The 24,247-nt window shown below is 41.6% G+C and overlaps 1 protein-coding gene across 1 annotated transcript in view; it reads right to left on the minus strand.

Moving 5' to 3' along the window:
* LOC106599903 (corticotropin-releasing factor receptor 2) overlaps positions 1-24,247 on the minus strand; it is a 92,191-nt gene continuing 67,944 nt past the window's right edge. The window contains exons 3-12 of the mRNA XM_014191258.3: positions 21,824-21,909; positions 18,831-18,937; positions 18,318-18,435; positions 18,064-18,217; positions 7,942-8,002; positions 7,364-7,436; positions 7,119-7,204; positions 2,809-2,944; positions 1,233-1,274; positions 1-527 (exon numbers count right to left, since the gene is read on the minus strand). Of these exons, the coding sequence (XP_014046733.1) occupies positions 387-527; positions 1,233-1,274; positions 2,809-2,944; positions 7,119-7,204; positions 7,364-7,436; positions 7,942-8,002; positions 18,064-18,217; positions 18,318-18,435; positions 18,831-18,937; positions 21,824-21,909 (1,004 nt within the window). The 3' untranslated portion in view covers positions 1-386. The remainder of the gene's footprint in view (positions 528-1,232; positions 1,275-2,808; positions 2,945-7,118; positions 7,205-7,363; positions 7,437-7,941; positions 8,003-18,063; positions 18,218-18,317; positions 18,436-18,830; positions 18,938-21,823; positions 21,910-24,247) is intronic.

Raw genomic sequence — 24,247 nt, forward strand, 5'->3', positions numbered from 1 at the left:
CATTACCACTGCTTTTCTTGCCTCGTCAGGACTGGTCCTTGACAGGTCGACATTCCTGACCTATTAAAATCCAACCTGGTGTAATACAGTTTGAAAACAGCTATTAATGCATTGCCAGTAAGACTTTGACTCTGCAATCACTTCACAATGTTCATTTGGAGAGGCAGCTTTGCCCATCTGTTCTGAATTTACTTCTTTGCCACACGTCCAAGGAGGTTGTGTTACAGTATTGTAATTCGGAAATCCTAATGGTCTCTTCCTCAAAGCTCTCTGTCCTTATGCAGCTGGGGTAAGAAATAAAGGAAATAGACGTTTATGGAGATGTGCTTCAAGACAAGTCTCTTCCCTAGAAAAATGACATTTCCAAAGGTGACCTTTGGATTTGGTCAAACAGCTGTGGTCTGTTTTATACTATGGAAGCTGATCCTGGTGGGTGAGGTGGGGAGGGACATGGCACGTGCCACGCGCACTCTCAGGGCATGGTTGTCCTGCCAACGATGCCATCTTTTCCTGGCTGCTGAGCGCACCTGGAAGATGACAATGAAATATTGTATTAGTGTTGGGCGGCCAGTCTATCTGGTAGGACACACAATATCTAGGGCACAGGAAATCTCTTGAACTTTACATATTTTATTTAACCTTTATTTAACTAGGTAAGTCATTTAATAAGAACAAAATCTTATTTACAATGACGGCTACCCAGGCCAAACCCTCCCCTAACACGGACGACACTGGGCCAATTGTGCGCCGCCTTATGGGGCTCCCGATCACGGCCGAATGTGACAGTAGTGATGCCTCTAGCACTGCGATGCAGTGCCTTAGACCGCTACACCACTCGGTCAACAAACAATCTTTACAAAATGGTACAGAACCATATACAGTGAATAGCTTCTAAAGTATCCACAGTAGACTTCAATCAGTGTCTTTTTTTCATGTGTATAAATCAATGAAAGCTTCATAGATGCAGTTGAGAACAGCAGAAGCAGGAGGGAGCCACATTTTTCAAGACCCTTTTTATGGCACTTGAATGAATTTCAGCAATGATGGACCACTAAAGTAAGGGGGAAATAGGTCTAGAAAAATAGAGAGCACCTTCATTAAAGTTTGTAAAAGAAAATAGCCTGCAGGATATTGATGGTAAAAGTAGGGTCTCAGGACTTTTTGTCCACTGCCTCTCATAACGGTCCGCCACACAGCGAAGCCCACGCGTAAAAAGACCATTGTTGACTAACCTCGCCATTAAGAAAGCAGTAGAATACTGACACAAAGAACCCCTGGAAAACAAGACAGAACAACGTTAGAATGTACAGAATGTAACTTCATATGTAAAATCTGTTTTCATAGATCTTTATTAATTCTCTCAAATAAGGATGTACAATAATCAATCCACTCAAATACAGGTGAAGTCACTCAAATAGGGATGTACAATATTGGACAATAATCACCTATTGGTCAGATATTTTATAGTGAGTCCAAATAATGAGATTGTTACTCAAGGTGGGCTAGCAATAGGCATTTTTTTCAGAGTGAAAATGTGATTCATGTAATAAAAATGCCACTTTCTGCAAAGTGTTTACCAGTGGCGGTCAGTGATGTTTTTTGTTTTTGCATGGCCTTATTTCTATGAAAGCATATTGGATGACTGTCATTCATATCCATTTTTCCAGTTCAATGTAACAGTGATAGGTTTAGGCTACTACATAATAATAGTACTCTAATTTTCCTTATACCCATCATGAGGTTGCTATAACTTAGCCTATAAATGAACGTTTACAATGTACAGTAGGTGCACACAGGTTGAGAGACCATTTGACGTGACATGATATTCTGTAGGGTGTAATCATTAGTCCAACAGTTGCAAATGAGAGTTTCAATTGGACAAATTCAGGTATGCTTATCCCCATTTGGTTCCTTTTGCTTGCGCTTAAGAAAAGTTTTTCAACAGAATCGGCGGAATGAATACACCCCTGATCACCCGTAAACACAATTCACTTTTATAGCAGCCACATTCTATTCCTTCTCGCATCTATGCTCTCTCCTCTCGCCTTTTCCCTTCGCTTGTGGACTTCAACACACAACACATTAGGCTAAAAAAGCTTTCCAAGCCAAACCATATCATAACCGCTACACACAGCCTAAAGTAGTTGTCAACATATTAGCGAATGTGAAGTCAACATAGCATATAGAACTAACGCGTTAGTAAACCCGCTACAATCATGCAGTAACGTTACAGTGTACAGTCAGTAAACTGGTGTTTACAACATATTCTCTGCCCCAATGAGTAACTTGTATAGATATGAAAAAAAAGCAATTGAATCAATGATTCACAAACATATAAGAACAATTCTGCACTGCACTTCACATTCAGGGCAGTCTGTATTTCACATTTCAACATCGCAATAATAGAAGTACCGATTTATGATGGAACAGCCTTTTAAGAATAGTCTAAAACTGGCCCCTATTCTCTACACACCTTCACTGAGCACCACTAACACATACAGTACCGTCTCCCCACCCACTCAGCCTTGCATTGTGGAGCAAAGGTTTACACCGAGAATAGTCAATGTGGACAAACTCACGCCCACATACATTCTCCTGACAGCTCAGAACACTTGATAGTAAAGCAACGAGGGACAGGTTTACAAAGCCTTACAATAGTACAAAGGTTCCTTCTTCCACAGGCTATAAAACCTCAAATGAACAGCATATTAAAGCTAAAGAAAATGATAAAGATTTAAAAGGTTCAAGATTTGTGTTTTCTTGGGAAGGAGCAACTTGGTAAAGAAAAAAAAGACTCCATGATCTTACCTGAAATGATTGTAGAAATGAATTGAAATAAATAAAAACTATTTGCGAGATGTCGTCCTCCCCAGGATTCACAAAAAACAGCATGTAGGTGATCCCCAGCAGAGGCAGTAGCACTAATGTTGCTTTTACTGCTTTTCTGTGAAGGAAATAACAGCAGTACTCCAATTAAGTTACAAAAGTAATTTGTGAAAGTGGTTGCTTCTAAAGGGAAGATGTGTAAATGTTTCAATGTACTTACACTACCGGTCAAAAGTTTTGGAACACCTACTCATTCAAGGGTGTTTCTTTATTTTTACTATTTTCTACATTGTAGAATGATAGTGAAGACATCAAAACTATGAAATAACACATATGGAATCACGTAGTAATGAAAAAAGTGTTAAACAAATCAAAATATATTTTATATTTGAGATTCTTCAGATAGCCACCCTTTGCATTGATGACAGCTTTGCACATTCTTTGCATTCTCTCAACCAGCTTCATGAGGTTGTCACCTGGAATGCATTTCAATTAACAGGTGTGCATTCTTAAAAGTTAATTTGTGGAATTTCTTTCCTTCATAATGCGTTTGAACCAATCAGTTGTGTTGTGACAAGGTAGGGGGGTATACAGAAGATAGTCCTATTTGGTAAAAGACCATGTCCATATTATGGCAAGAACAGCTCAAATAAGCAAAGAGAAACAACAGTCCATCATCACTTTAAGACATGAAGGTCAGTCAATACAGAACATTTCAAGAACTTTGAAAGTTTCTTCAAGTGTAGTAGCAAAAACCATCAAGCGCTATGATGAAACTGGCTCTCATGAGGACTGCCACAGGAATGGAAGACCCAGAGTTACCTCTGCTGCAGAGGATAAGTTCATTAGAGTTACCAGTCTCAGAAATTGCAGCCCAAATAAATGCTTCACAGAGTTCAAGTAACAGACACATCAACATCAACTGTTCAGAGGAGACTGTGAATCAGGCCATCATGGGGGAATTTCTGCAAAGAAAACACTACTAAAGGACACCAATAATAAGCAGATACTTGCTTGGGCCAATAAACACAAACAATGGACATTCATCCAGTGGAAATTTGTCCTTTGGTCTGGAGTCTGTCACGCCCTGATCTGTTTCACCTGTCTTTGTGATTGTCTCCACCCACCTCCAGGTGTCACCCGTTTTCCCCATTAGTCCCTGGATATTTATTCCGGTGTTCCGTGTTTGTCTCTTGCCAGTTCATCTTGTCAAGTCAACCAGCGTGTTTTCCCTGCTCCTTCTTATCTCTCTTTTGCTAATCCTCCAGGTTTTGACCCTTGCCTGCCTTGACTCTGAACCCACTGGTCTGACCATACTGCCTGCCCTGACCTTGAGTCTGCCTGCCACTCTGTGCCTCCTGGACTCTGACCTTGTTTAAGATCTTTTGCCTGTCCACGACCATTCTCTTGCCTGCCCCTTGGATTATAATAAATATCAGAGACGCAAACCATCGGCCTCCCGTGTCTGCATCTGGGTCTCGCCCTGTTCCCTTACAGGAGTCCAAATTGGACATTTTTGGTTCCAACCACCGTGTCTTTGTGAGACGTGGGTGAACGGATGATCTCCGCATGTGTATTTCCCACCGTAAAGCATGGAAGAGGAGGTGTTATGGTGTGGGGGTGCTTTGCTGGTGACACTGTCTGTGATTTACTTAGAATTCAAGGCACACTTAAACAGCATGGCTACCACAGCATTTTGCAGCAATACGCCATCCCATCTGGTTTGGGCTTAGTGGTACTATCATTTTACCAAGAAGGAGAGTGATGGAGTGCAGCATCAGATGACCTGGCCTCCAAAATCCCCAACCTCAACCAAACTGAGGTGGTTTGGAATGAGTCGGACCGCAGAGTGAAGGAAAAGCAGGCAACAAGTGCTCAGCATATGTGTGAACTCCTTCAAGACTGTTGGAAAAGCATTCCAGGTGAAGCTGGTTGAGAGAATGCCAGAGTGTGCAAAGCTGTCATCAACGCAAAGGGTGGCTATTTGAAGAATCTCAAATATAAAATTGATTTGTTTAACACTTTTTTGGTTACTACATATGTGTGTTTTCATAGTTTTGATGTCTTCACTATTATTCTACAATGTAGAAAATAGTAAAAATAAAGAAAATTATGAGTAGGATGAGTAGGTGTTCTAAGACTTTGGACCAATAGTGTATGTCAATACAAAAAAGCACTCCAAGACCTAAAATGTATTTTTGGAGATTGTTTGCTACTTACCATTTCTCACAAAGGATGTTGTTTGCTACTTACCATTTCTCACAAAGGATGTTGATAAATGACCCCAAATAATGAATATCAGAGATACACATTCATAGCTAGTAAAGTTAGAACCTCATCCTATGAGACCACTTCTTCACTAGGCTCCTATCAGATCAACTAAGAGGGAGATATTGGAAAATATCACCTATTGGTCAGATATTTTATAGTGAGTCCACATAATCAGATTGCCACTCAAGGAGTGCTAGCAATAGGTATTTGTTTCAGAGTGAAAATGTGATTAATAAAATAAAAGTGCAGATTTCTTAAAACTGAGCTTGACTCCAGCAGGTTGATGATAGAAAGGGGTTTATTGCTTAGGGTTTTGTGGCCAAAACAAACATCTGACAATATAAGAGGTCCATTTGAGTATCAGGTTGAAAATGGAAAATCTCTCTGGGAGACAGTCTTTCATTCTTCATTTCCTCGAATTATGATGTGATTTTAGGTAATCTACCTAAGCAGTGAAGTAGTTGATGGCCCTGTTTACACATCAAATAGCACCTATTGTATGATATAAATCCACTGTTTGACTTTGAGTAGGAAACCCAATGTCAGCAATATCAGCATTGGAGTAACAGAGGCCTATTCTACAGGACAGAGGTCTGCAGACTTTGCTGGGAATTGAGATGTCCCCTTTTGAGTTTTCAAATAATCCACTATGAATAAAAGCTTCAACGTGAATCGAGGACGATGAACGTTGTTCCAGGAATAAGATACGCGAGGCTATTCTCACTGCGCAACATCAGCAGATCATTTGTAAAGAAAAAGAGGGGTTCTATTTCAAACAGAATGGAAAATGGTGTGCGTATATGTATGTGTGTGTGTGTGTGTGTGTCTGGGTGGGGGGGGGGGGGGGGGGGCATATCTTTACAGGAATGTTATGTAATGATGCGTGCAAGTTGAGCACAGATTGAAGTGATTCACCCCTTATAAAGCAGCTGACCTTATTATCACTTCGTTGAGTAGGAGGGATTTGTTAAACAAATGCCCCATGAATTGCTCCATAAACTGTGAATGTTGAGGAGAGGTTGTAATAACTGCAATAACTGTGGGTTGGCAGTCTCACATCACAATACAATGTATCAGACTAAGGACGAAGACCATGTTAGGACAAAGACCATGTTGTTTGAAATGTTATTGTTTCACCTTTATTAAACGTTTGCGTATGGAGAAACCAAACAGTGAGCGGACGTTGCCTTATTCTCTATGAATTAGTGTAACTCTTGGTGAATCCTATAGTGTAAGGCATTGGTTTAGGTCAAGTGTATTTTTTTTTCTTCCCCAGACTGTCTTCAAGGCACCAGCATCAGAGGGAATAACAAAATGTTAGAAAACCAGATACGGGTGTTATGTGGTGATAACGTTCTTGGAAAGACCCGTGCCTCTCTCCCATTCAGTCACATAGCCTTTCTGCTGAAATGATAGGAAGAGATTGTTCCTTTTAGCAAAATGTCACTTCTGGATGACTTCATATTTGCAACATTTTGGGACAGTCAAAATGTATTTAAGAATCCTCCTTTGGCATTAGGGTGGATTCCTTCTGAGGTCTAAATGAGATTGGTTGGAATAATTAACTCTAATAATTCCTCAAACTCACTATAGAGAATCTCTTTGAGTTTCTACAGGGCAAAAATACGATCGGTTAAAACTCAATGGTTCAACATTAACGAACGCTTCCACTTCCTCACTTAAAAACACTGCGGGAAGCAATGGAAGCAAAATGCAGAATATCATATTTTTATATTTAATGTTTATTTATCTAGGCAAGTCAGTTAAGAACAAATTGTTATTTACAATGACGGCCTACCCCGGGCAACGCTGGGCCAATTGCGCCGCCCTATGGGACTCAAACTGGAATCAAACTTGTGCGCCGCCCTACGGGACTCAAAGCCTGGAATCAATCTGAGAAGCAGTGACTTAGAACGCTGCGCCACTCGGGAGCCTCCCGAGTGAATATTAAATGGAGGTCAAGTAATCTTAATATGGCATGCGATATTTCAAATAACAAACCCACAGGAGTAGTGACTCACCTGTACTGTATAGTTTCTGATGTGGTAGAAGCTCTCAACTTGGTCATAAGGATTCTTACAATGTTGAAGAGGAAAACGAAGTTTATCTAGCAGAGAATACAGATGGAAAACTTTCATTAAGAGTTCATTACGTAGAACGTGATGTTTTAGTAATGAAAAAATAACTAAAGGAAGTGAAATTTGTTGCAGTTCCGTTAGGGCAGCTAAGAAATGAAACAGTGAGAGACAATAGTCTTGTTACCTACCAAAAGGACAAGGATGACCGGACCTTGATAAATGTAGTCAATATACTTTCCAGGTTCCTTCCCAAACCAGCATCTGTTGACACACATTCAAATAATTGCTTTTTTGAAGTGTTGCATATTTTAAACAACATTATTTGTATCAATCTATATTCCATTATTAGCAAAACAATTTTGGAGCATTATCAAGACTTTCCAGGGTTTCCAAGTTAAAAATGGCTGTAATTGAAATTCAATTGGAGAAGAAATGTTCTCGTTTGGTTAGCCAAGAAGTGCCTTGATAATAGTAGTATAAACATCAGTATAAACATACAGAAATGTCCATTCATTATAATCCACATAATAATTAACATTTCTTGTTGCTAAAGGATCATTTTTCTGCTGTAGCAAACTGGCTCAAATTAAGATCCTACATCTGTATAGGTTTCTTTGCACTCTATCAAAGGGCATTAACCTTCACTTTTGATGGACCCTCAGCTTTCAAAATGGTTAGTCAGATACAACAAAATACCTACAACACAAACAATTTATTAATGCTTGAGATTTCATTGTTGTTGTTTAAATTGAAATTGTGCACTTACTGTTCATTTTCATTATAAAGCTTCCCAATGGCCCAAGCAACAATAATAGGACATGGAATGCCTGAAAGAAATACAAAAATGAATTTACATATTTGCAAATATTGTGAAAGTCGATGCTAACCCTGCTCCAGAGCAATGTATCTTAGCCCAGGGATAAAGAGGCTGTTAGCCCTGAGCTAAGTGCAGTGTAAACTAGGCTAATTAGAATCAGGCAGCTGCATTTAGAAGCTATTACAGAGATGAAATAAAGGGATCCATTGAGGCCAGTTGGATCCTTCCAGTTCTACTTTGATCTGGCTTAAGGACGTCTTATCTTGTTGGTCCCCAGTGTTGGACAGATAAAGTGAAATCTGTTCTAGTTCCTACATTTCTTAATAAGTGATTGTTAAGGATCTGAAGAAGCTGGGCACTGATGACATTGATAACTTTTATAACTGGCTGGAGTGGATCTACTGAATCAACGTGTTTAAAAATGTGATTCATTATCTCCTTGAAGACCAACAGGTAAACTACATGACCCAATTAGTATTTAACTTAAACTAACCACCCTGACTACTCAAAACAAAGTTTTTTAATATTTGTTAGTACAAAGGAAGTAACAAAATCCACCAAAGCACTCCCCTCTGTGAAGGAGAAAATATTTAATTTGCTTTTTGTTTACTTGATTTACTGATTATTAAGAGGATGGCAGTAATCAGTTTCAAATTCACTTCAAAATGAACCTCTCGAGAACCCCAAAAAATACTATGATGCGAAAAGACTACATGAAGCGCATGACAAGTCGATCTTTTCACCAACTGACCTAGACAACGCATAGTTTTTATAATCAACAAAAAGAGAAGATAGTCTATGTTAAGGTTATTCACATGCCAGACATACTTATTAGAAATGATGATGCTCGAGAGTAAGAACAAAGTCTGGTCACTGTAATGTCTGAAATGAGAGATCATACTTCAATGTTGTAAATAGGATTCGACTTCAAAGGTGAGACCTGCGCTTGAAAACCACTTGATCATCAGTGGAACTGTGATGGATTGAGTAAATTACCGAAGGGTGTACTCAAGGACATCCCTAAAACCAAAACATCAGGCTACAATATTAATTTGTAACAGATAGACACTGAGTGTACGAAACATTAAGAACACCTGCTTTTTCCTTGACATAGACTGACCAGGTGAATCCAGGTGAAAGATATGATCCCTTATTGATGTCACTTGTTAAATATACTTCAGTCAGTGTAGATGAAGGGGAGGAGACAGGTTAAAGAAGGATTTTGAAGCCTTGAGACAATTGAGACATGGATTGTGTATGTGTGCCATTGAGAGTGTGAATCGGCAAGACAAAAGATTTAAGTGCTTTATGGTTGTAGGTCCCAGGCACATCGGTTTATTTCAAGAACTACAACGCTGCTGAGTTTTTCCTGTGTGCATCAAGAATGGTCCAACACCCAAACAACATCCACCTAACTTGACACAACTGTGGGAAGTATTGGAATCAACATGGTCCAACATCCCTGTGGAACACTTTCGACAACTTGTAGATTCCATGCCCCGAACAAATTGAGGTTATTCTGAGGGTAAACTCAATATGTTCTACATTGTGTAGATAGCACCAACTGACTCTGCAAGGTTATTTACTTAAACAGAATAAAGACATCTTCTTGAAGGTATAAAATCAATTCCTTCTGTCATCCCACTGCTGACACCAATACATCCCACTGCTGAAATCTATGTACCTCCCACTTGTGAAACCAATGGATTGTAGCAATTCCACATCCCCTCCACTACACACCTGAATTAACAATTGTGAGTGAACAACCTTTTGGTAATTCCATTTTGAGGCCAAGATGAGATTTCTAATAACTATACTGGGTGTGTTACTATACTGTACTATATCCTATGCCCCAATATCTATACTGGTGTGTTACTACACCCGAATAACTATACTGGGTGTGTTACTATACTGTACTATATCCTATACCCTAATAACTATACTGGGTGTGTTACTATACTATACTGTACTATATCCTATACCCTAATAACTATACTGGGTGTGTTACTATACTGTACTATATCATATACTCTAATAACTATACTGGGTGTGTTACTTTACTGTACTATATCCTATACCCTAATAACTATACTGGGTGTGTTACTATACTGTACTATATCCTATACCCTAATAACTATACTGGGTGTGTTACTATACTGTACTATATCATATACTCTAATAACTATACTGGGTGTGTTACTATACTGTACTATACCCTAATAACTATTCTGGTGTGTTACTATACTGTACTATATCCTATACCCTAGTAACTATACTGGGTGTGTTACTATACTGTACTATATCCTATACCCTAATAACTATACTGGGTGTGTTACTATACTGTACTATATCCTATACCCTAATAACTATACTGGGTGTATTACTATACTGTACTATATCCTATGACCCAATAACTATACTGGGTGTGTTACTATACTGTACTATATCCTATACCCTAATAACTATACTGGGTGTGTTACTATACTGTACTATATCCTATACCCTAGTAACTATACTGGGTGTGTTACTATACTGTACTATATCCTATACCCTAATAACTATACTGGGTGTGTTACTATACTGTACTATATCCTATACCCTAATAACTATACTGGGTGTGTTACTATACTGTACTATATCCTATGACCCAATAACTATACTGGGTGTGTTACTATACTGTACTATATCCTATACCCTAATAACTATACTGGGTGTGTTACTATACTGTACTATATCCTATACCCTAGTAACTATACTGGGTGTGTTACTATACTGTACTATATCCTATACCCTAATAACTATACTGGGTGTGTTACTATACTGTATTATATCCTATACCCTAGCGTACAATATGTTCAAAGGACTCACATAAATGTGACCTATATTCAGATCCATCCAGATCTATGTTTTATGCCATTGCATACATAGTCCTACATTACATGTTATATAAAGAAAACGTCAAAATGGATCAGCATTGAGCTGAGCTGAGCTGAATGACTGAAGCGTGCTCCAGTGCTGTTTCAGGAGCCTCTCCATTGTGGGAGTTGGTTTCTAACATGCAATGTGCTTTCACTAACACTTCAGCTCTAGGTGAGTGTGGATAATTATGTGGTGATGACTGGGGGCATATTCTGCCTGTCCTATTAAGCTCTCGCTCGATCGCAGACCTGAACTGATGTACAACCACCTCGGACTTCCCCGCACTCCAATAGCATTTTCTCTTTTAATGTAATTAGACACTTCTGTTAATCTCCCAAAATGCTTTGTGGGGAATGTTTTGCTAATATTTAGCTACATTGTCTAAGTTTGTCTACTCAAGCATGTACTGTAGCATTCTGTAATGCCCTGGCCATAGAGAGGGGTTTTTGTTCTTTATTTTGGTTAGGCCAGGGTGTTACATTGGGTGGACGTTCTATGTTCATTTTTCTATGTTTTGGGCCGTGTGTGGCTCCCAATCAGGCACAGCTGTAGTTCGTTGTTGCTGATTGGGAGTCACACATAAGTAGCCTGGTTTTCCTTTGGGTTAATGTGGGTGATTGTTTTCTGTTTAGTGTGTAACCGGACAGAACTGTTGCTGGTCGTTTTGTTTATTTTATAGTGTTCATGCGATTCATTAAATCCTTTATGATGAACACATCCTCCACTGCACCTTGGTCTCTTTCTGACGATGGCCGTTACAGAATCACCCACCAAAAACGGACCAAGCAGCGGAGGAAGGAGCAGCACAAGGAGGGGATGAAGCAGCGTGCTCGGGAGATCATGGCATCCTGGTCGCTGGAGGTGTTGGAGTCAAGGATTGACTGGACATGGGATCAATTATTTGACCACTGCAACAACCTGCCGAGGGAGAGCAACGGACACGGGAGGCAGCCCCCCAATTTTTTTGGGGGGGGGGCACACGGGGAGATTGGCGGAGTCAGGCGGTAGACCTGAGCCAACTCCCCGTGCTTACTGGAGGCAGCGCAGTACTGGTCAGGCACCGTGTTATGCGGTTAACCTGTTAGGGCTAGGGGGCAGCATTTGCACGTCTGGATAATTTTTTTTTACCCGATTTAATCTGGTTACTAATCCTACCCAGTAACTAGAATATGCATATACTTATTATATATGGATAGAAAACACTCTAAAGTTTCTAAAACTGTTTGAATGGTGTCTGTGAGTATAACAGAACTCATTTGGCAGGCAAAACCCTGAGACATTTTCTGACAGGAAGTGGATACCTGATGTGTTGTATTGACTTTAAACCTATCCCATTGAAAAACACAGGGGCTTAGGAATATTTTGGCACTTCCTATTGCTTCCACTAGATGTCACCAGCCTTTACAAAGTGTTTTGAGTCTTCTGGAGGGAGATCTGACCGAACAAGAGCCATGGAACGATGATGTCCCATTAGACACCTGGCGCGCGAGTTCATGTTGGGTACCCTCGTTCCAATACGTTATAAAAGAGTATGCATTCGTCCACCTTGAACATTATTCATGTTCTGGTTAAAAAAGGCCCTAATGATTTATGCTATACAACGTTTGACATGTTTGAACGAACGGAAATATATTTTTTCCCCTCGTTCATGACGAGAAGTCCGGCTGGCTTACATCATGTGCTAACGAGACGGAGATTTTTGGACATAAATGATGAGCTTTTTTGAACAAAACTACATTCGTTATGGACCTGTGATACCTGGAAGTGACATCTGATGAAGAGAATCAAAGGTAATGGATTATTTACATAGTATTTTCGATTTTAGATCTCCCCAACATGACGTCTAGTCTGTATCGCAACGCGTATTTTTCTGGGCGCAGTGCTCAGATTATTGCAAAGTGTGATTTCCCAGTAAGGTTATTTTTAAATCTGGCAAGTTGATTGCGTTCAAGAGATGTAAATCTATAATTCTTTAAATGACAATATAATATTTTACCAATGTTTTCTAATTTTAATTATTTAATTTGTGACGCTGACTTGACTGCCGGTTATTGGAGGGAAACGATTTCCTCAACATCAATGCCATAGTAAAACGCTGTTTTTGGATATAAATATGAACTTGATAGAACTAAAAATGCATGCATTGTCTAACATAATGTCCTAGGAGTGTCATCTGATGGAGATTGTAAAAGGTTAGTGCATCATTTTAGCTGGTTTTATGGTTTTGGTGACCCTGTCTTTGACTTGACAAAACATTACACACAACTCTTGTAAATGTACTGTCCTAACATACTCTAAATTTATGCTTTCGCCGTAAAACCTTTTTGAAATCGTAAAACGTGGTTAGATTAACCTCTATGGGCTAGGTGGGACGCTAGCGTGCCACCCGTGGTGCACTCCATCAACAGCAGGTGCATTTCAAGAGCGGCAAATTTGAATCCAAATAAATGTCAAAATTCAAATTTTTCAAACATACAACTATTTTACACCCTTTGAAAGATAAACATCTCCTTAATCTAACCACGTTTTACGATTTCAAAAAGGTTTTACGGCGAAAGCATAAATTTAGAGTATGTTAGGACAGTACATTTACAAGAGTTGTGTGTAATGTTTTGTCAATTCAAAGACAGGGTCACCAAAACCATAAAACCAGCTAAAATGATGCACTAACCTTTTACAATCTCCATCAGATGACACTCCTAGGACATTATGTTAGACAATGCATGCATTTTTAGTTCTATCAAGTTCATATTTATATCCAAAAACAGCGTTTTACTATGGCATTGATGTTGAGGAAATCGTTTCCCTCCAATAACCGGCAGTCAAGTCAGCGTCACAAATTAAATAATTAAAATTAGAAAACATTGGTAAAATATTATATTGTCATTTAAAGAATTATAGATTTACATCTCTTGAACGCAATCAACTTGCCAGATTTAAAAATAACCTTACTGGGAAATCACACTTTGCAATAATCTGAGCACTGCGCCCAGAAAAATACGCGTTGCGATACAGACTAGACGTCATGTTGGGGAGATCTAAAATCGAAAATACTATGTAAATAATCCATTACCTTTGATTCTCTTCATCAGATGTCACTTCCAGGTATCACAGGTCCATAACGAATGTAGTTTTGTTCAAAAAAGCTCATCATTTATGTCCAAAAATCTCTGTCTTGTTAGCACATGATCTAAGCCAGCCGGACTTCTCGTCATGAACGAGGGGAAAAAATATATTTACGTTCGTTCAAACATGTCAAACGTTGTATAGCATAAATCATTAGGGCCTTTTTTAACCAGAACATGAATAATATTCAAGGTGGACGAATGCATACTCTTTTATAACGTATTGGAACGAGGGTACCCAACATGAACTCGCGCGCCAGGTGTCTAATGGGACATCATCGTTCCATGGCTCTTGTTCGGTCAGATCTCCCTCCAGAAGACTCAAAACACTTTGTAAAGGCTGGTGACATCTAGTGGAAGCAATAGGAAGTGCCAAAATATTCCTCAGCCCCTGTGTTTTTCAATGGGATAGGTTTAAAGGTAATACAACACATCAGGTATCCACTTCCTGTCAGAAAATGTCTCAGGGTTTTGCCTGCCAAATGAGTTCTGTTATACTCACAGACACCATTCAAACAGTTTTAGAAACTTTAGAGTGTTTTCTATCCATATATAATAAGTATATGCATATTCTAGTTACTGGGTAGGATTAGTAACCAGATTAAATCGGGTAATTTTTTTTTATCCAGACGTGCAAATGCTGCCCCCTAGCCCTAACAGGTTAAGGAGATGTTTATCTTTCAAAGGGTGTAAAATAGTTGTATGTTTGAAAAATTTGAATTTTGACATTTATTTGGATTCAAATTTGCCGCTCTTGAAATGCACCTGCTGTTGATGGAGTGCACCACGGGTGGCACGCTAGCGTCCCACCTAGCCCATAGAGGTTAAGCGCACGGTGTCTCTAGTGCGCGTTCATAGCCCGGTGCGCTATAGGCCAGCCCCCCGCAAGTGCCATGCGAGTGCAGGCATCGAGCCAGGACGGATTGTGCCGGCTCAGCGCGTCTGGTCTCCAGTGCACCTTTTCGGTCCAGGTTATCCTGCACCGGCTCTGCGCACTGTGTCTCCGGGGCGCTGGGAGGGTCCAGTTCACCCAATGCCTGCACTCCGCCCGTGCCGGGCCAAAGTGGGCATTCAGCCTGGAGTGTGGGTAAAGAGCCTACGTACCAGAACTACAGTGCTCCCCCACAGCCCGGTTTATCCTGTGCCTCCTCCTCGGACCAGGCCTCCAGTGGGTCTCCCCATCCTGGTCAGTCCTGTGCCTCCTCCACGGACCAGGCCTCCAGGGGGTCTCCCCATCCTGGTCAAGCCTGTGTCTCCTCCACGGACCAGGCCTCCAGTGGGTCTCCCCAGCCTGGTGAGTCCAGTGCCTGCGCCCAGAGCCAGGCCTCCTTCATGTCTCCCCAGCCTGGTGAGTCCTGGGCCAGAGCCGCCAGAGCCGCCCGCCAGTCTGGAGCCGCCAGAGCCACCCGCCAGTCCGGAGCTGCCAGAGCCGCCCGCCAGTCCGGAGCCGCCAGAGCCGCCCGCCAGTCCGGAGCCGCCAGAGCCGCCCGCCAGTCCGGAGCCGCCAGAGCCGCCCGCCAGTCCGGAGCCGCCAGAGCCGCCCGCCAGTCCGGAGCCGCCAGAGCCGCCCGCCAGTCCGAGCCGCCAGAGCCGCCCGCCTGTCCGGAGCCGCCAGAGCCGCCCGCCAGCCCGGTGAGTCCTGTGCCTGCGCCCAGAGCCAGGCCTCCTTCATGTCTCCCCAGCCTGGTGAGTCCTGTGCCTGCGCCCAGGGCCAGGCCTCCTTCATGTCTCCCCAGCCTGGTGAGTCCTGTGCCTGCGCCCAGGGCCAGGCCTCCTTCATGTCTCCCCAGCCTGGTGAATCCTGGGTCAGTGCCACCCGCCAGCCCGGAGCCGCCAGGGTCGCCCGCCAGCCGGGCGTAGCCAGGGTCGCCCGCCAGCCGGGCGCAACCAGAATCGCCCGCCCGCCAGCCGGGCGCAGTCAGGGTCGCCCACCAGTCCTCCGGCGCGGCCAGGGGCGCCTCCTAACTGGGCGACGCCGAGGGTGGAGCGGAGGCCACGTCCCGCACCTGAGCCGCCGCCGTAAGAAGGCCCACCCGGACCCTCCCCTTCAGAGTTAGGTTTTGCGGCCGGAGTCCGCACCTTTGGGGGGGGGGGGGGGTACTGTAACGCCCTGACCATAGAGAGGGGTTTTTGTTCTTTATTTTGGTTAGGCCAGGGTGTTACATTGGGTGGGCGTTCTATGTTAATTTTTCTATGTTTTTGTATTTCTTTGTTTTGGCCCGTGTGTGGCTCCCAATCAGGCACAGCTGTAGTTCGTTGTTGCTGATTGGGAGTCACACATAAGGAGCCTGGTTTCCTTTGGGTTAATGTGGGTGATTGTTTTCTTTTTAGTGTGTAACCGGACAGAACTGTTGCTGGTCGTTTTGTTTATTTTATAGTGTTCATGCGATTCATTAAATCCTTTATGATGAACACATCCTCCGCTGCACCTTGGTCTCTTTCTGACGACGGCCGTTACACATTCACGCTTTGTGATGTGGAGTGAATTAATAAAAACACTACACAAACTAGTGTAGATCACTCCATAGATCAACAACGTTCAGAAAACCCCTGAGTTATTAAGGGGCAGGTGTACAAAAAAATAACTACCACAGCTTTCTGCAGCGATATCCAATCCCATCTGGTTTGCGCTTTGTAAGGATTGACTCTGGTAGAGACGAGAAGCAGGTACAGGGAGTGAACATTTAATGGCAATCGACATGGAACAGGAGAGCACAGCGTCTGGACATGAACACATAACGACATTAATGCAGACACAGGGAACAAACAGGGGAGCAGACAGTTATAGACAGGCCAATCAACAAAGGGAAGGAGTCCAGGTGAGTCCAATGAGCACTGCCACGCGTAATGATGGTGACAGGTGTGCATAATGAAGGGCAGCCTGGCGCATTCGAGCGCCAGAGGGGGAGAGTGGGAGCAGGCATGACAGCTTCACCATAGGGATAGTGCCAGGTTTCCGCCAGACGTGACACTTGGCATTCAGGCCAAATAGTTATATCTTGGTTTCATCAGTCCAAAGAATCTTATTTCTCATGGTCTGAGAGTCCATTAGGTGCCTTTTTGCAAGCTCCAAGCTGGCTGTCATGTGCCTTTTACTGAGGAGTGGGTTCCGTCTGGCCACTGTACCATAAAGGCCAGATTGGTGGAGATTGTTGTCCTTCTGGAAGGCTCTCCCATCTACACAGAGGAACTCTGGAGCTCTGTCAGAGTGACCATCAGGTTCTTGGTCACCTCCCTGACCAAGGCCGTTCTCTACCGATTGCTCAGTTTGGCCGGGCGACCAGTTATAGGAAGAGTCTTGGTGGTTTCAAACTTCTTCCATTTAAGAATGATGGAGGCCACTGTGTTCTTAGGAACCTTCAATTCTGCAGTAATGTTTTGGTACCCTTCCCCAGATCTGTGCTTCGACACCAGCCTATCTCGGAGCTCTACGGACAATTCCTTCGACCACATGGCTTGGTTTTTGCTCTGACATGCGCTTTCAACTGTGGGACCTTATATAGACAGATGTGTGCCTTTCCAAATCATGTCCAATCAATTGAATTTACCATAGGTGGACTCCAATCAAGTTGTAGAAACATCAAGGATGATCAATGGAAACCGGATGCACCTGAGCTCAATTTCGAGTCTCATAGCAAAGGGTCTGAATACTTATGTAAATAAGGTATTTCTGTTTTGTATTTTTAAGATATGTGCAAACATTTATGAAAACCTGTTTTCTGAAAACCTGTTATGGGGTATTGTGTGTAGATTGATGTGGATTTTTTTTATTTAATATTTTTTTTTACCAGACTGTCATTATGGCTCATATATGATTGACAAAATAGGGAAAAAAACAGTTACCATTTCATGTTTCATATTTAGACAGTGTTAATGCTGCTGTGTATATGGCTGCTATCTAGAGTTTCATGATTGACATTAAATCAAATAAAATTTTATTGGTCACATACACATATTTAGCAGACGTTATTGCGAGTGTAGTGCTCCTATCAGTTACATGTCATAGTCTGACATGTACAGTACTTACACCAGCCAATGAACAAGAATACCCATTTTTTTAGCTTGTCCGTAGAATAAGTCATCACAATGGCTGTGTGAAGGTAGCATCCTTCAACAAACATCCAGAAAAAATTGGTCACCACAAAATAGTTATATATCGTTGTTATAAGGCGACACCAAGGCTGTAGAAAGACAAACAAAATGAGTTAGGTATTAGTGCAATGAAAAGCTTAACATTCATGTGAATTGTAATAAAAATTAAAAAAATGTAACGAATGTTACCTCATTGCTCTCATGTATATTATGGTCAATCAACTGAAGTAGGAACCACATAACATTCCTCAAAATGAAGGTTGTTATCAAGTTCCAGTGGATTATGTTTCGAAGGCATCTTATGCTCCTAGAAATATACAGAACATTAGAAATTTAAAAAAAGAAAACAATGCTTTACATACCTAAAGTTACAATATTCCAATCATACTCCAACTTTGGTACAATTTACTTGATCGATGATATATATTTTACCTTTTTTAGATTAACAAGCATCAAAACACAGTTTACATACAAAGACACAATAAAATCAATAATCTAGATTAAATGTATGATTAGTGAAGGTTGAGATATTCAGTACTCAACATACAACATACTTGTGTTTTCAACTGAAAGAGACCTCTTCATTTTACATTAAATGTGTTAATGGAGGGCAATCCTGCAGTTCAAATAAATGCCGCTCATTGTTTTGTAAGAGGTCACTTACCGTAAATTAATTTACAAGGGTACTATTTCTGTACTTGCCTTAAGCATAAGAAGAGAACGAAGGCCACGACAAGAGCTCCCACAGAAATACAGTGGCCTAGGTAGTTGATGATCAGAGCAATCTTATAGTGCATTGGGTATTTCCTCTGAGGAGAGAATATCAGAAGTTCTACTTCAAAATCTTGAAAGACACAAAATGATTAATACAGGTAACTGCACCTTGGTATAGATTCTACATGTGTCTGAGACTCTATTGGAGGGATGCAACACCATACTTCCAAGAGAAATTCCAGTTGCCCTGTACACACACACACCTTAAATTTGAATGCATTATAAAAAACTGATGGAATTTTTGTCTCCAAACAAGTGGATTATTTATCTTTAGACTCCCCTGATGGTATATCTACAGTATATAAAAAAAAGTTTATATGCAACTTAATTAGATTATATATACACTACCGTTCAAAAGTTTGGGGTCACTTAGAAATGTCTATATTTTCCTTGAAAACACTTATTTAACCTGGTTTTAACTAGGAAAGCCAGTGAAGAACAAATTCTTATTTACAATGACAGCCTCCCGGGGAACAGTGGGTTAATTGCCTTGTTCAGAGGCAGAACGACAGATTACCTTGTCTGCTCGGGGATTCAATCCATTAACCTTTCGGTTACTGGCCCAACGCTCTAACCACTAGGCTACCTGCCGCCACATACATGAAATGAGTTGCAAAATGAATAGGAAATATAGTCAAGGTGTTGACGAGGTTATAAATAATAATTGCGTCCTTCAAACTTTGCTTTCGTCAAAGAATCCTCCATTTGCAGCAAGTACAGCCCTGCAGACCTTTGGCATTCCAGTTGTCAATTTGTTGAGGTAATCTGAAGAGATTTCACCCCATGCTTCCTGAAGCACCTTCCACAAGTTGGATTGGCTTGATGGGCACTTCTTACGTACCATACGGTCAAGCCGCTCCCACAACAGCTCAATAGAGTTGAGATCCGGTGACTGTGCTGGACACTCCCTTATAGACAGAATACCAGCTGACTGATTCTTCCCTAAATAGTTCTTGCATAGTTTGGAGCTGTGCTTTGGGCCATTGTCCTGTTAAGCGCCGTCCACAGGGTATGGCATGGCGTTGCAAAATGGAGTGATAGCCATCCTTCTTCAAGATCCTTTTTACCATGTAGAAATCTTCCACTTTAACACTACCAAAGCACCCCTAGACCATCACATTACCTCCACCATGCTTGACAGATGGCATCAAGCACTCCTCCCTCCAGCATCTTTACATTTTTTCTGCATCTGACGAATGTTCATCTTTGTGATCCGAAAACCTCAAACAAAGATTTGTCTGTCTATAACACTTTTCTCCAATCTTCCTCTGTCCAGCGTCCATGTTATTTTGCCCATCTTAATCTTTTCTTTTTATTGGCCAGTCTGAGATATGGCTTTTTTTTGCAACTCTGCCTAGGCAGTCAGCATCCCGGAGTCGCCTCCTCACTGTTGACGTTGAGACTGGTGTTTTGCGGGTGCCAGTTGAGGACTTGTGAGGTGTCTGTTTCTCAAACTAGACACTCTAATGTACTTGTGCTCTTGCTCAGTTGTGCACCAGGGCCTTCCACTCCTCTTTCTATTCTGGTTAGAGACAGTTTGCACTGTTCTGTGAAGGGAGTATTCCCCAGTGTTGTACGAGATCTTTAGTTTCTTGGCAATTTCCCGTATGGAATAGCCTTTATTACTCAGAACAAGAATAGACTGATGAGTTTCAGAAGAAAGTTATTTGTTTCTGGCCATTTTGAGCCTGTAATCAAACCCACAAATGACCGGTGGAAATCTGTCCTTTGGTCTGATGAGGTCTTTTTGAGACACAGAGTAGGGGAATGGATGATCTCTGTATGTGTGGTTCCCACCGTGAAGCATGGAGGAGGAGGTGTGATGGTGTCGGGGTGCTTTGCTGGTGACACTGTGTGTGATTTATTTAGAATTCAAGGCACACTTAATCAGCATGGCTACCACAGCATTCTGCAGCGATACGCCATCCCATCTGGTTTGCGATAGTGGGACAGTCATGTGTTTTTCAACAGGATAATGACCCAACACACCTGCAGGCTGTGTAAGGGCTATTTAACCAAGATGGAGAGTGATGGAACGCTGCATCAGATGACCAAGCCTCCATAATCACCTGACCTCAACACAATGATATGATTGGAGTTTGACCACAGAGTGAAGGAAAAGAGGCCAAGATGTGCTCAGCATATGTGGGAACTACTTCAAGACTGTTGGAAAAGCATTCCAGGTGAAGCTGGTTGAGAGAATGCCAAGAGAACGCCAAGAGTTTGCAAACCTGTCATCAAGGCAAATGGTGGCAACTTTGAAGAATACTCAAATCTAAAATATATTTTGATTTGTTTAACACTTTCTTTGGTACTACACGATTCCATATGTGTTATTTCATAGTTTCGATGTCTTCACTATTATTATACAATGTAGAAAATAGTAAAAATAAACTTTTGACTGGTACTACATACATACATACATACATACATACATACATACGTACATACATACATACACAGTTGAAGTTTACATACACTTAGGTTGGAGTCATTAAAACAAATTTTTCAACCACTCCACAAATTTATTGTTAACAAACTATAGTTTTGACAAGTCGGTTAGGACATCTACTTTGTGCATGACACAAGTCATTTTTACAACAATTGTTTACAGACATATTATTTCACTTATAATTCACTGTATCACAATTCCAGTGGGTCAGAAGTTTACATACACTAAGTTGACTGTGCCATTAAACCACATGGAAAATTCCAGAAAATTATGTCATGGCTTTAGAAGCTTCTGATAGGCTAATTGACATAATTTGAGTCAATTGGAGGTGTACCTGTGGATGTATTTCAAGGCCTACTTTCAAAGTCAGTGCCTCTTTGATTGGCATCGTGGAAAAATCTAAAGAAATCAGCCTAAACCTCAGAAAAAAAATTGGAGACATTGATCTGCATACACAAGTCCTACCAACCTTCTCCTCCAAAATGGGTTCACAACTGGAGTAGTTGCTCTTCAAAGCCCACGTTCCATTATCTATGCATTCTCTGTATGCGCTCCCTGTGAAAAGAGGAGCGAGAGGATTGTAAACTTATGGTCACATTACTTATGGGATACAATGTAAGTAAAAGTACATTCAACGGAGTTAACAGAAAAGAGTGTGGGTGTGTGGTTAAAATCAATGGGGAAGCCACGGGATAGTTATGTTTTGATAATTGCATTGTTGCTCTATAAGCCATTAGAAATGCTTTTATAGGGCATCGTAATAGCAGATATAAGACCGATAAACCATAGCCTTACACCGTTTCCCAGACACAGTTCCAAAAGACAAGTGTCACACAGCGCCAGAATGAATTCAACCACAGACGTTTGTCAAATTATCAAATTTAAAACTGGACATACACTATATACAGTGAGGGAAAAAAGTATTTGATCCCTTGCTGATTTTGTATGTTTGCCCACTGACAAAGAAATGGAGTTGTGATGATTATGAGAATGGTGACGAATCAGCCCAGAACTACACGGGAGGATCTTGTCAATGATCTCAAGGCAGCTGGGACCATAGTCACCAAGAAAACAATTGGTAACACACTACGCCGTGAAGGACTGAAATCCTGCAGCGCCCGCAAGGTCCCCCTGCTCAAGAAAGCACATATACATGCCCGTCTGAAGTTTGCCAATGAACATCTGAATGATTCAGAGGACAACTGGGTGAAAGTGTTGTGGTCAGATGAGACCAAAATGGAGCTCTTTGGCATCAACTCAACTCGCCGTGTTTGGAGGAGGAGGAATGCTGCCTATGACCCCAAGAACACCATCCCCCACCGTCAAACATGGAGGTGGAAACATTATGCTTTGGGGGTGTTTTTCTACTAAGGGGACACAACTTCACCGCATCAAAGGGATGGACGGGGCCATGTACTGTCAAATCTTGGGTGAGAACCTCCTTCCCTCAGCCAGGGCATTAAAAGTGGGTCGTGGATGGGTATTCCAGCATGACAATGACCCAAAACACACGGCCAAGGCAACAAAGGAGTGGCTCAAGAAGAAGCACATTAAGGTCCTGGAGTGGCCTAGCCAGTCTCCAGACCTTAATCCCATAGAAAATCTGTGGAGGGAGCTGAAGGTTCGAGTTGCCAAACGTCAGCCTCGAAACCTTAATGACTTGGAGAAGATCTGCAAAGAGGAGTGGGACAAAATCCCTCCTGAGATGTGTGCAAACCTGGTGGCCAACTACAACAAACGTCTGACCTCTGTGATTGCCAACAAGGGTTTTGCCACCAAGTACTAAGTCATGTTTTGCAGAGGGGTCAAATACTTATTTCCCTCATTAACCTGTTTGGGCTAGGGGGCAGTATTGAGAATTTTGGAAAAAATATGTGCCCATTTTTAACTGCCTCCTACACCAACTCAGAAGCTAGAATATGCATATTATTGTTCAGGTTTGGATAGAAAACACCCTAAAGTTTCTAAAACTGTTTGAATGGTGTCTGTGAGTATAACAGAACTCCTATGGCAGGCAAAAACCTGACAAGGTTTCATGCAGGAAGTGCCCTGTCTGACAAGGAGTCGTGCGTCTTGCATCTGCTTATTGAAGAGTAAGGATCTTAGCTGTAACGTGACAATTCCCAGGGCTCCAATAGGCTCTCAGAACCCGGGAAAAACCTGAACGATGACAAGGCAGCCTCTGGCTGAAACAGATTATCGCCTTATCCAAGTGGCCGATCAGAGGACCATTGAATGAGGCGCGTGCACGATTCGCCCCCGTGGAGAAATTTCATTCGGCTGTTTAGCTTATTGCAGATTCCCGGTCGGAATATTATCGCTTTTCTACGAGATAAATGGCATAAAAATTGGTTTTAAACAGCGGTTGACATGCTTCGAAGTACGGTAATGGAATATTTAGACATTTTTTGTCACGCCATGCGCCAGGCGTGCGACCGTTATTTACCATTTCAGATAGTTTCTGGAACGCACTAACAAAACGCCGCTATTTGGATATAACGATGGATTATTTGGGACCAAACCTACATTTGTTATTGAAGTAGAAGTCCTGGGAGTGCATTCTGACGAAGAACAGGAAAGGTAAGAACATTTTTCTTATAGGAAATAGGATTTTGGTGAAGGCTAATCTTGCCGGGTGTCTAAATAGCTAGCCGTGATGGCTGGGCTATGTACTTAGAATATTGCAAAATGTGCTTCATCCGAAAAGCTATTTTAAAATCGGACATATCGAGTGCATAGAGGAGTAATGTATCTATAATTCTTAAAATAATTGTTATGCTTTTTGTGAATGTTTATCGTGAGTAATTTAGCAAACTGTTAGTAAATTCCCCGGAAGTTTGCGGGGGGGTATGCTTTTTCTGAACGTCACATGCTAATGTAAAAAGCTGTTTTT

This window comes from Salmo salar, chromosome 03, assembly GCF_965601325.2.
Source record: "Salmo salar chromosome 03, fSalSal1, whole genome shotgun sequence".
Classification (NCBI taxonomy): Eukaryota; Metazoa; Chordata; class Actinopteri; order Salmoniformes; family Salmonidae; genus Salmo; species Salmo salar.